The 16,808-nt window shown below is 43.6% G+C and overlaps 1 protein-coding gene and 1 non-coding gene across 2 annotated transcripts; one reads left to right on the plus strand and one right to left on the minus strand.

Moving 5' to 3' along the window:
- Nucleotides 1–349: 349 nt before the first annotated feature.
- On the minus strand, nt 350–14,087 carry LOC116914567 (zinc finger protein 709-like). The gene is made up of 5 exons (XM_032918923.1): nt 13,950–14,087; nt 6,293–6,624; nt 3,391–3,517; nt 3,065–3,125; nt 350–1,949 (listed from the first exon to the last, which is right to left on the minus strand). The coding sequence occupies exons 2-5, from the start codon at nt 6,329–6,331 to the stop codon at nt 905–907; spliced, it is 1,272 nt and encodes a 423-aa protein (XP_032774814.1). The 5' UTR covers nt 6,332–6,624; nt 13,950–14,087; the 3' UTR covers nt 350–904.
- A 2,152-nt stretch (nt 14,088–16,239) lies between these two features.
- LOC116915189 lies at nt 16,240–16,378 on the plus strand. Its single transcript, XR_004389845.1, has one exon. It is a non-coding gene; the product is annotated as a small nucleolar RNA SNORA16B/SNORA16A family (small nucleolar RNA).
- Nucleotides 16,379–16,808: the final 430 nt, after the last annotated feature.

The raw sequence follows: 16,808 nt of genomic DNA on the forward strand, positions 1-16,808 counted from the left end.
ACTGAGGACTCTGGTGGCACACTCCTTTACTGTCGGGGGAAGCGAACAGATCTCTGTGGAGTTCAAAGCCAACCTGGTCTACACAGTGAGCCCAATGTTACATAGTAAGACCTTACTTAGAGAGAGAGAGAGAGAGAGAGAGAGTATGGGAGGCACTAGAGAAGATGGAGTGGGATAGGATTTAATCAAAATACAGTGTATGCATAAATAAAATTCTCAAACAATAAAGGAGAATATAATAAAAAGCCTCAAATTAACTATAAACACCTTTCTGTTACCCAGAAGTGGGGTGGGAGGGAGGTCATGATGTGATATGAAGGTTATTTCAAAGAAATGAGTACTAAGTGGCAATACTAAAAGTACAGACCGATTTATTGAACTTGAGAATAACAGCATAGAATACTTTCCCCAGAACAGGAGTAGATTCAAGCACGTGTCTCAAGAACACTGTTTTGAGTTCGTGGGTTTTCATTAGAAATGGAAAGAGTTCATTCAAAGGGCAGACCTACCGTCTAGTGATTGTAGGAATGGTTTCCTACGTTTGCTAGAGGAGGTTCTACAACCTCACGATGATCCACCGGAGTCTATGTACTTTCTTGGTTGTAGGGCTCTGGACTTAAATTATTGTGGCTGACGGTCCCTCTTTTCTGGCCTTTTTTCTGCATTACTTCTCCCTCTGATACATGATCTCCACAAATTCATATGGGAGTTGTAGGGCAGGAGACACCATCTTTGGGTGGTACTACTTCTGGGTGGTGGGGTTAAAAGTCCCTGTGACCCCTGAAGGCTATACTATGTTAGGTTCATCACTATTTTGAGTTCTTACATGTGTCTTCTGTGAATAGGGATAAGCGTTTCATCGCACTGTTCACATGCATAAGGTTTGGTGTTGGTGTAAATCCTTTCATGCATTTGAAGGAAACAGGGATAAAGGAATTAGATACTGTTGACATTTATAGGGGTTTTCCACAGCATGAACAGACTGGTGTCTCTTAAAGGAACTCTGCCGGCTGAAGGATCGGCCACACTGAACGCACTGGTACGGTTTCTCCCCAGTATGTCTTCTTTCGTGTAATCGAAGGTAAGAGCGATGTGTGAAGGCTTTACCACATTCTTTACATTCATAGGGTTTCTCTCCAGTGTGGCTTCGTTCATGAAATTGAAGATAACTCTGACGTGTAAAGGCTTTTCCACAGTGTTTACATTCATAGGGTTTTTCTCCCGTATGCGTTCTTTCATGTAATCGTATGGAAGAATGATATCTAAAAGATTTACCACACAGTTTACATTCATAGGGTTTCTCACCAGTGTGAGTTCTCTCATGCATCTGAAGTAGAGAGGGATAGATGAAGGACTTACCACACTCCTTACAGTTATAGAATGTCTCTCCATGCATTATCTTATGTCTGTGAAAGGAGCTGTGAGACTTAAAAACGATATTACATTGTTTACATTCATAGTGTTTTTCTCCAGTATGAACTTTTTCATGCAATCGCAAGTGAGTAAGTCTGCTAAACGCTGTACCACAGTGATTACATTCAAAAGGTTTTTCTCCAGTATGAATTCTTTCATGTGACTGAAGGGCATTGAGGCATCTGAAGGCCTTACTGCACTGCTGACACTTATACGGTCTTTCTTCTACATGGATTTTCTGATGTCTTTGAAGAGAATTGTAAGAGCTCAGCGTTTTACCGCACTGGTTACATTCATAACTTTTCCGTACAGGCTGGCTTCCTACACACTCCTTGTACTCATAGCTGTGATGTCCATTGTAGGTTAGGTGATACAGCCCATAGGATTTTAAACACACCTCACACTCAGAAGGTCCATTCACAGTGTGAGCTCCCACGTATCCTTTGACACTTGTGAGAAAATTAGCATCAGGCGGCTTCTCTTCATATTCCTCGTGTTCATACTCACGTGTGTCCTCAGAGTGAGAGACAATGTCCCTATTAAAAGATGAATGACACATGAAAATGTCCCCACACCTCGGCTCATGTTGAGATTGGTGTACAGATAAGGTGTTCCACCCTGACCGCCTTCCTCAGTATCATACAGTGTCTACAAATCTAATTCTGTGAGAAATGGCAAGCGCATTAGTGACAGTTGTTTTACCACTGTCTGCTCATTAGACCATCTTGGACAGCCTGCTACCAAAACAAGCAAACTGTGTGCCCTCACATGACAAGTCTGAAAATCAATGAACTGATGAATTTATAATATGGTTCCCATAAGCCTACAATGGAAATAGTTGCATTTGTCAATGCAGGGTCCCAGGACTAGCTCCAGGGAAAGACCAAACAAAATATATTTTGGGTGTAATTTTTCTACTGATAAATGAATTGAAACTTGTTATTTGTTTTGTTAGTTTGTGGTTAATTTTCATAGCATAGGGGCTGAAAAAAAGGCTCACTTTGAAACTGACTGCTCCTCTAGAGAAACCTGATTCAGTTCACAGCACCAATGTGGTGGGCGGAAAAACAGGTGTAAACCCAATTCCAGAGGATCCGATGCCCTCTTCTGGCTTCCAAGGACATAGCATGTACATGGTGCACAGACATACAACATACAACACACAGCAAACAACACACAACAAAACATAAATAAAATGAAGATAAATAAATATTGCCAGGCAATGGCGGCACACTCCTTTAATCCCAGCACTTGGGAGGCAGAGGCAAGTGGAGCTCTGTGAGTTCAAGACCAGCCTGGTCTACAGAGTAAGTTCTAGGACAGCCAAGGCTACACATAAAAACACTGTCTCAAAAGAAAACAAATAAATCAATCTTAAAAACAAAACTTTTGGGCTGGAGAGATGGCTCAGCGGTTAAGAGCACTGACTGCTCTTCCAGAGGTCCTGAGTTCAAATCCCAGCAACCACATGGTGGCTCACAACCATCTGTAATGAGATCTGGTGCCCTCTTCTGGCCTGCAGTCACATATGCAGGCAGAATGCTGTACATAAATAAATAAAATAAATTTTTAAAAACAAAAAAAAAAAACTTTTACAGCATATTAAAATGTCTACAAGAAATATTTCTTTGCACTTGTGCATGCAAATTACCTTAGATTTATTTCAGGATCTTCACAATGATCTTCAATTTTCTGGTCTTCCCATTCATACCCTAAACCATGGTCACAGAGAATGTGTGATGAATTATTAGAATGTGTATTGTACCTATTTCTTCACCACATTCTTCCCTTTCCACATCCAAATCCCAACACCCATCGATAACCAGAAAACCAGTTTATGGAGTGAAGATAAGATATTTTTGTTTTGTTTAACACAGGGTTTCAACTCACTATGTAGATGAGGCTGGCCTAAAACTCATATAGATGCTCTGGCCTCTGCCTCCTGACTGCTGGGATTAAAGGCATGGTCAGTCTTGCCTGTATCAGTGAGGTTCCTGAAGGTCTCCAGCATCACATCTCCATAGAGACTCTTCTGAGAAGCTTCCAGCAAATCCCACTCATCCTGGGTGAAGTGCACCACCAGATCCTCAAAGCTCACCAAACCCTAAAACATTCCATATTAGGATATGAAAGAGTGGGTGTGAAAGACACATCTGTCCACAACTGTCAGTATGGCTGTGTAATTCTATGGTTTCCACACACTCATTCCACGGCACACAAGTGCAGTAAAAGCACTGAGTGATGTTCAGAGATGGCCGGACAGCCCAGTGCTCTCTCTGCTGCGTCGAGCGAGGAGATGAGCTGCTTCCCATCTCACTCCCTTTCTTGTCCCCAGAGCACCCTGTGTGCTATACACACAGCAGCATAACACGGGCTCGGGAGGCTACTGCCCTTGGAAACTCATGCTCAAGAGTTTAAGCCTATTCCTTGATATTCCTGACATTCAAAGAAATTTCTGAAAACAAGGTTAAAAGAAAGACAACATGGAGTTCAGTGAACTGACATAATAGAACCTCTGAAACAAGTACTTCAGAAATGTTCCTAAACATGGAGTGAACGATACCCTATAACAACAAACGTCAAACCCTGGAGAAGAGAGACCCGATTCCCAAGGTACCCCATAATCACATACAAACGCTCTTTAGGACAAGGATCTGGTGTATGCTTGCTGTGCGTGGGCACACGCACTGTGCGAGCGTGGGAGTCAGTTTGCTCCTCAGGTTATCAGGCTTGGTGGTGGGTGCACTGCTGGCCCAAACGCTCGTTCATTTTGTTTTTTGTTTTTTGTTTTGTTTTTTGTTTTGTTGAGACAAAGTTCAGTATGTAGCCTTGCTTGCCAACCTGTAGATTGCTAGGTAGACCAGGCTGGCCTCAAACACACAGAAATCCCCTGCCTCAGCATCCCAAGTGACAGGATTAAAGGTACGTATTATCATACCCAGCAACACTCACTTTTTAACAACTAAAAAATGAGGAAATAATGCAGAGAAACACAAATGTGACAAGTGAAACAAAGGGAAAAATTAAATACATCATCTCTGAAAAATACTATCAGTTACTATACAACCTAAACACTGGAGACCAAGAGTTCCTATATATGAACTTATAGGGGCAATGTCACATTCAAATGATTAAAATAATAAAAAAATAAGCAACTCCATGGTCACAAACTTAGTAACCTATATGAAATTAACACATTCGTTAAAATGATCAATTTAGTCCAACAATCATAAAGGAATAAATGGAGATGGGGTAGCTTAAATGAAACAGACAAATTATTTGAAGACTATCAAGAAGAGAGATTAAATGTATAAATGTGCACGTACACAGGTAGGAAAGAAATGAAATCAACACTTAGTAGTTGCAAACAGAGCAAGGGCTCCCTGTGTCATTGCCAATGGATGCCACGAGACTCTCCTGGGTAACTTCCTTCTCTTCAGAATGCTGGCCAGAGCCCAAATATGGTTTTTCTGGTACTCTGGGCTTATCTGCCATGAGACTGACCACTATGCCAATTTACTCAAAAGGCACTGTGCTTTGGTTTTTTGTTTGTTTGTTTGTTTTTGGTGTTTTGGGTTTTTTTTTTTTTCTTCTCCTATCCATCTCCCCTTCCCAATAGCTGCCAGAACTTACAGCTTGTCAGTCCTGAGGATTTCTTTTAGATTCATAGATAGAACTGTCCTTAAGCTTTGAGACAGCTCTTAAATCCTTCCAAAAAATCACTCTGTGTGTATGCCTATATGTGTGCATGTGTGTGTATGTGCACCATGTGCATGCAAGTGCACACAGAGGTCAAGCACTGGATACCTTGGAACTAGAGTTACAGCAGTTGAGCTGCCATGTAAGTTCTGGGAACTGATTCTGGGTCCTCTGCTCTTAACCACTGAGCCATCTCTTCAGCCACCTTAAATTCTTCTTAGTAATGAGACTAAAACTTCCCATGTGCAAATCCGACAGAACTCCCCAAATTTCTAGTGACATTTCTTGTTGGTATGAAGCACGCTATTTTAGGTGATTATTTCAAGTCTTCAATTATGAAGAAAACAGAAGACTCAGAAGAGAGTAACAAACATGTCAACTCCAAAACAGAGAATGATCAGGGCAGGACAGATGCCTCAGTTAAGAGCAATGGCTGCTCTTCCAGAGGACAGGGTTCGATTCCCAGCACCTAAATGGCAGCTCACACCATCTATACCTGCAGTTCCAGAGGATCTGACCCACACACAGACTACACGCAGGCAAAACACCAAGTACATAAAATAAAAGTAAATTATTAAAATTCAAAAAAGCAGAACACAGCAAGAACACTACAGGAAGTGAGCAAAGAGGTGGTAGAGAAATGGAAGACAGAGGAGCCAACTGTGCACCATGAAGAGAGGCAGAACTGGAGACTGAAAAGGCAGTTGCTGTCCCCGCTCCTGGGGAAAGGGTGAGCTACACCAACAGAGCCAGTAACAAATACAAGTGCCACTGGGCCAGTGGCTTCTCCTTTGAGAAAATGGACCACTGCAAGGGAAGCTGTTAGACAAGTGTGCACATGGGGCAGCTTCCGTGGTGATATCGTCTTGTTTGTGTTTTCCTTTCTTTTCTTTAGGGGTGGGGGTTTGCAAGGACAGAGCATAGATATGGAGGGATGGGGAGATGAGTGAGATTGGGGTGTATAATGTGAAATTCCCAAAGAACCAATAAAAAAGTTTTTAAAAATGTAAAACCACAAATTAAATAAGAGAATGATGACTTTAAACTATGTTTAAGGTACATATAAGAAAACAGGATGACACAGGTCTAGCTACCTAAGTCAGCATTCTCTTGAGGACAGAAATAAAAGAGCAAATAAGAAGGGAACTTAATACATTACTTTATCTAATTTACAGCTTACCTGATCAGGACTGGATAGTCCAACAATGGTGGTCTCCATGATGGAGAGGCTCCATCCACAAGGCTGGAAGCCTTGGGAGCTCCAATCTGGCACTAAGGGCTCAGAAGACGCCCGGAAGCTTCTTCAGTGGTCTTCAGTCCACACTGGAGGCCCAAGACACTGGCTCCAATGTCAGGGAAGGGTGGCAGCAGCAGTGGCAATGGGGCAGATGCACTCACCAGCAAGAAATGAATGCAAGCAGGAACAAACACTGCTCCTTCTGTGGATTTCCTTCTCAAAGTGCCACCTGCTGTAAGGGTCTTCTCACCTCAGTTAATCCTCCCTGAAATTTCCTGGCAGACACAGAGACAGGCCTCTTAGTTGATTCCAGAGGCATTCAAGTGGACAGTAATGATCAGCCATCACACAAGCAACCAGCAGCGTTCAGGACCTGTGCACCCACTGAGCACCGTGCACCCTCACAGCTTCAGACCCTGCCTGTCTCCGCCCACAGGCTCCCCTCACGCTAGTCTTACCTCCGATGTGTCTCAGGCGCCATCATCAGCAAGTGCACTTTAACTATTGGTTTTCACATCTATCCCTGGCCGTTCCTATCACATGGCTGGCCCAACCTTGCACACAACCTTGATGCAAGCCCTGCTAACTTCCCTGGGCTCAGAAGGCCTTTACCACCTGAGCTGGGCCGCTCCAGCTGAGAGCCAAGCTCACTGGAGCCACACATGGTAAAGGTTTTGAGGTTTTGAAGTGATCAGCTCTGTTTTTATTATTCTGAGCTTTTCTAGCAATACTTCACTCGTACCATCAGGAATATGTACCTTTCTAAGAGCCCCTCTGAAGGCCAGCGGCTAGGCGCTCTCTTTATCTTTCTATTGTCCATGTTCTCACTGAACTCTCGTCATATAGCTCAGTGTTTTATTTATAAAGATTGAGCAATGTATCAATGAAAAGAAAACCAAGTAATAAAGTCATAAAAATCAAGAAATAAAATGTCAAAGGGAAAACTTAAAAAATGAAATGAAAACAAAACAAACAAACCAGAGAGGATGGGAGGGGCAAGCAATCAGGACTCACACCAAGCTGAGCGCTGTGAGGCACACCTTAAATCCTCTCACTCAGGAAACAGGCAAGAGTCTCCAGAGATCAAGCCTGGTACACAGAGTGAGTTTAATAGAGACACAGTCTTAAAATACAAAGACAAATTTACACCAATCTGGCTCAATGTGTCTCAGAAAAGCAAACACTTCTGAATTTGAAGTACAAAGCTACCAGCCCACATTAAAAATCAATTAGGGTGTGCGTACACATGTACATGTACACGCATACACACACACACACACACACATCCATTACATATATGTATACCACATCTTCACTATCCATTCATCACTGATGGGCATCTAAGCAGTCCTCATTTTCTAGAGATTTTGAATAAAACAGTGATGAGCATGGTTGAGAGAGTCTCTCTATAGTAAGATATCTTCCTGCATACGGTATATCGTATGCCGTCTTCTGCAGTAGGAAATCGAGTCCTGTGAGTATATGCCTAGGAATGTAATAATTGGGTGTGGTGGCTAGAATAAGAATGGCCCCCAGAAAGCATCTCAAACACATAGGCACTGGAGAAAATTTCCTGAACAAAACACCAATGGCTTATGCTCTAAGATCAAGAATCGACAAATGAGATCTCATAAAACTACAAAGCTTCTGTAAGGCAAAGAACACTGTTGTTAGGACAAAACGGCAACCAACAGATTGGGAAAAGATCTTTACCAATCCTACAACAGATAGAGGCCTTATATCCAAAATATACAAAGAACTCAAGAAGTTAGACCGCAGGGAGACAAATAACTCTATTAAAAAATGGGGTTCAGAGCTAAACAAAGAATTCACAGCTGAGGAATGCCGAATGGCTGAGAAACACCTAAAGAAATGTTCAACATCTTTAGTCATAAGGGAAATGCAAATCAAAACAACCCTAAGATTTCACCTCACACCAGTGAGAATGGCTAAGATCAAAAACTCAGGTGACAGCAAATGCTGGTGAGGATGTGGAGAAAGAGGAACACTCCTCCATTGTTGGTGGGATTGCAGACTGGTACAACCACTCTGGAAATCAGTCTGGAGGTTCCTCAGAAAATTGGACATTGAACTACCTGAGGACCCAGCTATACCTCTCTTGGACATATACCCAAAAGATGCCCCAACATATAACAAAGACACGTGCTCCACTATGTTCATAGCAGCCTTATTTATAATAGCCAGAAGCTGGAAAGAACCCAGATGCCCTTCAACAGAGGAATGGATACAGAAAATGTACATCTACACAATGGAATATTACTCACCTATCAAAAACAATGACTTTATGAAATTCATAGGCAAATGGATGGAACTGGAAAATATCATCCTGAGTGAGGTAACCCAATCACAGAAAAACACACATGGTATACACTCATTGGTAAGTGGCTATTACCCCAAATGCTTGAATTACCCTAGATGCACAGAACACATGAAACTCAAGAGGAATGACCAAAATGCGAATGCTTCACTCCTTCTTTAAAAGGGGAACAAGAATACCCTTGGCAGAGAGTAGGGAGGCAAAGTGTAGAACAGAGGCAGAAGGAACACCCATTCAGAGCCTGCCCCACATGTGGCCCATACATATACAGCCACCAAACTAGATAAGATAGATGAAGCAAAGAAGTGCAGGCTGACAGGAACCGGATGTAGATCTCTCCTGAGAGACACAGCCAGAATACAGCAAATATATAGGCAAATGCCATCATTAAACCACTGAACTGAGAACGGGACCCCCATTGAAGGATTCAGAGAAAGGACTGGAAGAGCTTGAAGGGGTTTGAGACCCCATATGAACAACAATGCCATCCAACCAGAGCTTCCAGGGACTAAGCCACTACCCAAAGACTATACATGGACTGACCCTGGGCTCCAACCTCATAGGTAGCAATGAATATCCTAGTAAGAGCACCAGTGGAAGGGGAAGCCCTTGGTCCTGCCAAGACTGAACCCTCAGTGAACATGATTGTTGGGGGGAGGGCGGTAATGGGGGAGGATGGGGAGGGGAACACCCATAGAGAAGGGGAGGGGTTAAGGGGATGTTGGCCCGGAAACCGGGAAGGGGAATAACAATCGAGATGTAAATAAGAAATACTCAATAAAGATGAAAAAAACAATATTTTTATAAATGTAAAAAAAAAAAAAAAAGAATGACCCCAGAGGCTCCTGTATCTGAATGCATAGTCATCAGGGAGTAGCACTACTTGAGAAGGATTATGAGGCATGGCCTTGTTGGAATAGGTGGCCTTGTTGGAGGGAATGTGTCACTGGAGGTGGACTTTGAAGTTTCAAAAGCCCACGCCAGTCTCAGTGCCTCTCTTCCTGAGATCTGGACATAGAACTCTCAGTCACTTCTCCAGCACCATGTCTTCTGCAGGCCACCGCGCTCCTTGTCATGATAATGAACTAAACCTCTGAAACTGTACGCTTGTCCCAATTTCAAGCTTTGCTTATAAAAGTTGCCATGGTCATGGTGTCCCTTCACAGCAATAGAACAGTGACTAGGACTCTGGGTCCTATGTAGTTTTAAACAAGCTGTTAGAGGAATAGCCCACCATTCTCTGACTGGACTTGAGACTTGCTTCCCATGAGGAAATCCATACCTAACACTGTAAACCTGCCCAAAAACTCACGCCTCTAGGAATAAACTTACTAACAGGGTTTAGCTACACTGTCCTAGAGTCAGGTCACTTTCTAAACATCTTTGTTCATACCACAAACAAATGCTGCTCCTAGTCTTAATCACAGAGGCCTCCTTTTGCAATGAATGTCAGTGAACACAGGATGCAGGGGCATTCAAAGAGCTGAGAATAAGTGACAGCTAAGTGCTCAACCCAAATAGGACATTTTTAAAATTACTTTTAATTTTGGTTTTGATATTTTACTTTGATTTGCAAGTGTGGATGTTATGACTTTATGTGTTTCTATGCAACGTGCTCATGCAGAAGAGGAACTGGAGTTACAAATGGTTGTGAGCCACCATGTAAGAGGTAGGAATTAAACTGTGGTCTTTTGAAAGAGCAGCCAGTGCTCTTAATATCTGAGTCATTTCTCCAGCCCTGAATAGGATATTTATACTATTATCTCTTAGGGATCACAGCACAGAAGGGGGTGAAAAACTGTATGAGCAGGAAAGGAGAGAGAGAAGGGCTATGAAGTCCTCACTTCTGGGCATAGAGGTGACAGTGCTGTCATGACCTCATAGTAGTTGTGGTCACATCCAATAGGAGTACTCAAAACAGCACCAAACCAGTCAATTACGGGTCGGGGAGGGGCCTGCAGTGCTCTACTACTCTTCCTTGAATTACTAACCACTGACAGAGTCTGGAAAAAGAAGTCATAGTCTTTAGTTATGCATCAGCTGAGGTGCCCACCCAGCTCCAGTGACTAGTTCCAAACTCAGAAAATCCTGGTGAGTTCAGTGAGCTCCAACACAGAATTTAAGAAAGGAGATCAGAAAGGGAACTGCAGGGATAAGGTGGACTGGAGTTGCGCTGGAGTACGAAAGCACACACTGTATACAAGTATGAAATTGTTAAAGGGGAAACGTGTTTAAATCATAAAAATCTTAAGGAGAAAAAAGTATCATGACTCTTACTGCTACTCCAGAACTTTTAGGGCAGCAAGAGAAGCGGGAATTTAAGACCATCCTTACCTGCACAAGGACCTACCTACATAACACAGAAATTAACTAAAACAAATCAAGAACAAACTTACTGCAGTAAGAAATTAAGACAGGTGTGCAAAACTAACTTCAAAATTCAAGCTGTTGGATGAAGCTCAATGGCAGAGCACACAAGAACCAGAGTTCAATTCCCAACATGCACCTCCCCACAAAAACTTAAAAACCAATGGAACCTATCATCCACAAGTAAATAACAAAAGTCATATGAACGGGCTGCAGGGACGGCTCCAACGTCAAAGCACTGGCTGCTCCTCCAGAGGACCGGGGTTCAATTCCCAGCACCCTGGTGGTTCACAGCCGTCTGTAACACCAGTTCCAGGGGATCTAATACCCTCCTCTACCCTCCCCAGACACCAGTACACAGACTTAAACACAGGCAATACACTCATAGAAATAAAATATAAAAATAATTTTAAATCATGATCATGCTATATTTAAGGGAGAATAAGACTGTATGTCAACAAAAGGAGAAGTAAGCTTTTTCAGAAGAAATTAAAAAAAAAATGGTGCCTAGCAAGCGCAAGGCCCTGGGTTCGATCCCCAGCTCCAAAAAAAAGAATAGGAAAAAAAAAAAATGGTTTTGCCCAAAGAAAATCCCAAAAATCAATAAAAATTCAAGGAACTACATTGATACCATAGCAAATGTATAGGATACACAATTCTGCCCTGCTCCTGTACATTGGTAATAAGCCATAGGATGTGAAAATAAAAACACTGGTCTGCTTGTATACCAGTAAAGATGAACGGCACAGAGAAAAGTAAACCCAGACAGAACAAAGAACTGCAGACAGGCTGGGTGTGGTGCTGCACGTACTCGAAAGGCAGAGGCGGGCAGGTTGCTGTGAGTTCCAGAGTCCCAGGTCACACAGGTCACACGGTGAGACTTTGTCTAAAGAGACAAAAATAATGGGTTGGGAGGGGGAGGCCTGCAGAGAGTAACTACAAATTCCTTATTTTTGAATTATGCATTTTATACATATAGGTGTTTTGCTCCCATTCATGCTTGGTGACAATGAAGGCCAGAAGGGGGCTTTAGATCTCCTTCGGCCTGAAGTTACGGATGGGTGTAAGCCTTCACGTAATCACTGGAAATCCACCTACAAGAGCAGCAGAGCTCTTAGCCACTAAGTCAGCTCTCCAGCCTCATACTATAAATCACCAAAGAAAGCAATGAACCTAATACAGGGAATGCCACTGTAGGATCCTGGACATCAAGTGTTGAAGGGCACAGTTTGCTGTCCTGTCCCATGCTGTGAAAAAATACTGTGGCTTTCCAGGCAATGCCTTGCCCTGAGTGACTCCATTTGACTCCATTTTGAGGGAAGAGAATGACTACAGCCGGTTCATGCTCAAACAATACTATCTGTTCACTCAGATAGCACAGACTCCTTAGGCTTGTTCCTGAGAACAGAAAGGGAGCTACTCCGTAAGTTTATCAGGGTGAGCTGAGACTAGAGGGGCACGTGAGTGTATTCCAATGCTATCAGGAAAACCAGGAAAGGTTTCCCCTCTCCTGGCTTCTTAAAGTGATAAACACCTACTACTCCTAGGATGTCTAGCCCCAAACCAACCTATGGTCTGATACCTGGCAGATGAATCAAGAAAGGACAAGCAGGAACTCCTATCTCTGAGGTTTCAATTCAACTAGGTCCCTTGACGCAGTCTATTCAACTGCCTGGTCCTCCACCTATTCCCTACCTAAACCTGGACCTGAGCCCACAGTTGCCTGTCCTTAGAGCCTGTTTCTGCTTCCTATCTAGAACTGTCAGCATAGCTGACAAGCCTGAGTCCTCCCTGGGACTTCGTCAAAGGCGTCCTCCCTGTGGCACAAGTTGTTTGGGGTTCCTTATTAGACAAGCTCTACCTACATTTCTATCAGCCTACTTCTAAGCCTTTTACCTGTATTCATTTTATAAACTAAATATATGCATAGATATACTGTGTTTGTGACATAAGAATTCATATTAATAATTAAGACTAGAATAAAACCCACATTGGCCTTGTCCTGATTACAAAAGTGAAATCATCTGGCAAATTGCTGCCATCAAAACCTTTCAAATTTATTGTTATTCAAAAACATCCTGATACTTTGGGAGGATACAAATGTGCCCATCTATATTTCTAGCATAGTATGCTCATGACAGGAAATCTCAATGTCAGCTCTCAGTTAAAACTAGAAGCTCAGCATACGTCCAATAAAAACCCTAAGATAAAGTAACAGCAAGTCAGTTATATGCGTGGAAATGAAGAGAAGACCCAGAATGGTGAACACAATACAGAGGAGTCAACCACAACACTTGCTAACAGTTCTCAGCGAAGGTCAGTACTCAAAACAATGCACTATTTGAGGGAGGGAAAACTAGCAAGCCCACAAATGCATAAGCAGAAATTAAAAACAAAAATATAATCAAAGAATGTTTGACAGAACAAAATAAATTCAATGAGACAAGTCATCTTTCCCAGAGCTGTTTCTAAACACCTTTGCAAAGAAACTCACTGGACTTTACAAATGTCGCAAAATTAACCTAAAGAGGGTCCCATACTTACATGTGGAACGCAAAGTTCAGAACTTCTCGAAGGCAGCACAAAGAACCTAGACAGCCTTAGTCTAGCAAGCAGCCTTCGGCGCAATACTAAAACAAGGCTGTGCGCGCCAGCCCGGGTCGTGACGTCATCAGTGCACTGGCTCCCTCCCTCCCCCCGCAGGGCGGGGCCTCCGGCTCAGCTCTGACGCGGAAGAGGATCAGGGCGGAAGTACCTACGGGCGCAGGCAGAGGCCCAGGTCGCAGTCCCTCAGTCCCCGCGCCCACTGGCCAAGCCCCGGGGCGGGCCCACCACCCCGGCTTCCGCGGCTCAACCGATCGCTCCTCCCGTCAGAGGACAGCGGCTCTCGCTCACCATGGCGCGGCTCCGAACTCGCCCGTGCTCCCCTCTCAGCTCCAAGCAGGGACTCCCACAACGGCCTTTCTCAGGCTTGGTTAGGAACCTTTAGCTAGCATGGCGGCCGAAAAGAACCCGCTCCCCGCCTCCCAGGAGCTTCTGATTGGACAACCTGCCTGGAGATCCTGATTGGCTAGATCTGCTCTGCGTGGGCTGAGTGACACGAGCGGCTCCTCTGGACGCTCTTAGGCTGTGAGGCTAGAGCCCATTGTTTAGTGTTGTGGTGGCCAGCAGGTGTCAACATAGGCTCATGGCTTTTGTGTGTACTTCTAGGTGTGCCCTACTGAATGACCAGTAAATAGTTGACCATGTCAAGCCAGTTTTATGACTCTGCATACCTAGTAACAAGTTCGCCACCAGTGACAAAGATCAGAAAGTCATAAATTCAAGGTCATTTTCCACTACGTAGTAGTTTTGAGGCCAGTCTCTGCGGCATGACACTCAAAAAAAAAAAAAAAACCCTAATTAAAAGCTGATCATGACTTTAATCCAGCACTCTAGAGGCAGAAGCAGGCAGATCTCTATGAGATCTAGGCCAGCTTGGTCTACACAATGAGACCCTACCTCAAACTAAAAAGTTGTTCGTCATTGAATGGTTCAGTCTACAAATGTGCTGCACATACACTTATGTAGGCTCACATGTATTGCATGTAAAATAAATATTTACACATCAACTCTACAGCAGCAATGACATCTAGTGAGAGCGAGTTAGATTATATCCCAGAATGAGAACTCAAATGATGATTATAAGTATGTTCAAAGACACAGACAACTGAACAAAATACAGAAGGCGGTGGACAATATGAAAGAGGAACTCAACATAGAGAAAAGCCAGTCTGAAATGTGGAAATAAAAAACTGTGGTTAGCCTCATCGATAGAATAGACCAAGGAGAGAACTGAATGGCTGAGCTTGAAGACACAGTGGAGGAAGTGAACAATCTAACAGGACATAGGTGCTTCTCTCAACCTCAGCCAGAGCCCTGCTCCCCGCAGCACAGACTCCTAAGTGTTCAAAGTACTGAGAATAAGTAGCTGCCGACTGCTCAGTCCTGAAGGAAGCCGCTAGATCAATCTCCTACCAGCAAGGCTCAGGAAACGTCATGGAAGGAGGCTGGAGAAGGAGCGAGGGGTGGGGGATGAGGATTACTGTGAAAGTCATGGGCGAGGCATGGAGAGTGCAGGAGTAAACCCACTGCAGCAATAGTCGCCTGCACATCATCAGGCCAACTGGTCAGTCAGCATTTCAACAGCAGTATCAACGGTCTGAGGGAGAAAATAAAGAGGACAGACGCATGAACTTGGAGAGAGACATGATGTGGGGCCTGGAGGATGTGGGAGATAGAGTTGGAAGAAGATACAAAGAAGATACATTGAGCTTCCAGTTTATGATACAAAGAAGATACATTGAGCTTCCAGTTTATGATACAAAGAAGATACATTGAGCTTCCAGTTTATGCCTGCGCCCAGAACTAAACCAGTCCCACAGCCCTCTGTACCCAAATCCAAATCTCTCTTCTGAGAGAGCTGGACTCTCAGAAGTGTAGACAATCCTGAGAGCTCAGAGGAGGCAACCTTCTCCTCACATTCCTGGCCCAAGAGGAACTCCCCCTAGTGCCCTCTGTGCCCTCTGGGCACAGGAAAATAGGAGCAGTCAAGGTCAGGGCCCTTCCAGTTTCTGCCTGCACCCAGAGCTGAAAGCCAGTTGCCAGGAGTGCCAACAGACCTGAGAGCAGAGGTAAGACCAACTCTTCTGCTCCAAACGACCTACCTGGTGGCCTCAGGACACACAAACACAGGAACAGCTCTCAGTTCCCAGATCCTGCTAAAAGAAAACAGGTCTACAAGAGTGCTTAAACACAGGCCTACAGGAGGGTCAAGCCACTGTCACAGACAGCAAGACAACTAACACCAGAGACAACCTGATGGCGAGAGGCAAGCACAGGAACCTAAGCCACAGTAACCAAGACTACTTGGCATCATCAGAGCCCAGTTCTCCCACCAAAGCAAATACTGGATATCCCAACACACCGGAAAAGCAAGATTGGGATTTAAAATCACATCTCATGATGATGATAGAGGACTTTAAGAAGGACATAAATAACTCCCTTAAAGAAATACAGGACAACACAGGTAAATGAGTAGAAGCCCTTAAAGAGAAAACACAAAAATCCCTTAAAGAATTACAGGAAAACACAACCAAATGTGAAGGAATTGAACAAAACCATCCAGGATTTAAAAATGGAAATAGGTGGCCCTTATCGAAGCTGCAGCGTCTTCTACATAACTGCTGTGGTAAAAAAAAAAAAAAAAAAAAAACAGAGAAACAATTTTCCTTGATGGTTGCAGCTCTGTTTCCTGTAACTGACCATTTTGGGAAAAGACAGCTTCATTTTAAGATTTCTCCAGAGTATGTAGGGATCTTTATTATTGGAAACGAACTGTTGTGGCCCATGGCTCTTATTCCAGCACTCAGGAGGCAGGTGAGCCTCTGAGCCTAATCTGCTGACTAACAGTTCAGGCCAACCAGGCCTGCATTGAAAAACTTTTTCTCACTGCAGTCTCTCAGTGGTTAAGAGCACTGACTACTTCCAGAGGTCCTGAGTTCAATTCAACCACATGGTAGCTCACGATCATCTGTAATGGGATCTGATGCCTTCTTCTGGTGTGTCTGAAGACAGCTACAGTGTACTCATATACATAAACCCTTAAAAAAGAGAGAGATGGGGATAAGAGAGTGGTTGGGGTGCATAATGTAAAATTCACAAAGAACCAATAAAGAGTTAAAAATTTTAAAAAGAAAAGAACTTTGTCTCAAG

This window comes from Rattus rattus, chromosome 13 (assembly GCF_011064425.1).
Source record: "Rattus rattus isolate New Zealand chromosome 13, Rrattus_CSIRO_v1, whole genome shotgun sequence".
In the NCBI taxonomy this organism is placed as follows: Eukaryota; Metazoa; Chordata; class Mammalia; order Rodentia; family Muridae; genus Rattus; species Rattus rattus.

Bases quoted from the DNA above. Each gene is read 5' to 3' on its own strand.
- LOC116914567 (XM_032918923.1), bottom strand. From the start codon at position 6,331: ATGGAGACCACCATTGTTGGACTATCCAGTCCTGATCAG. The intron at 3,518-6,292 runs GTAAGCTGTAAA...GGAATGTTTTAG, and splicing joins GACTATCCAGTCCTGATCAG to GGTTTGGTGAGCTTTGAGGA. The intron at 3,126-3,390 runs GCAAGACTGACC...ACCATGGTTTAG, and splicing joins CAGGAACCTCACTGATACAG to GGTATGAATGGGAAGACCAG.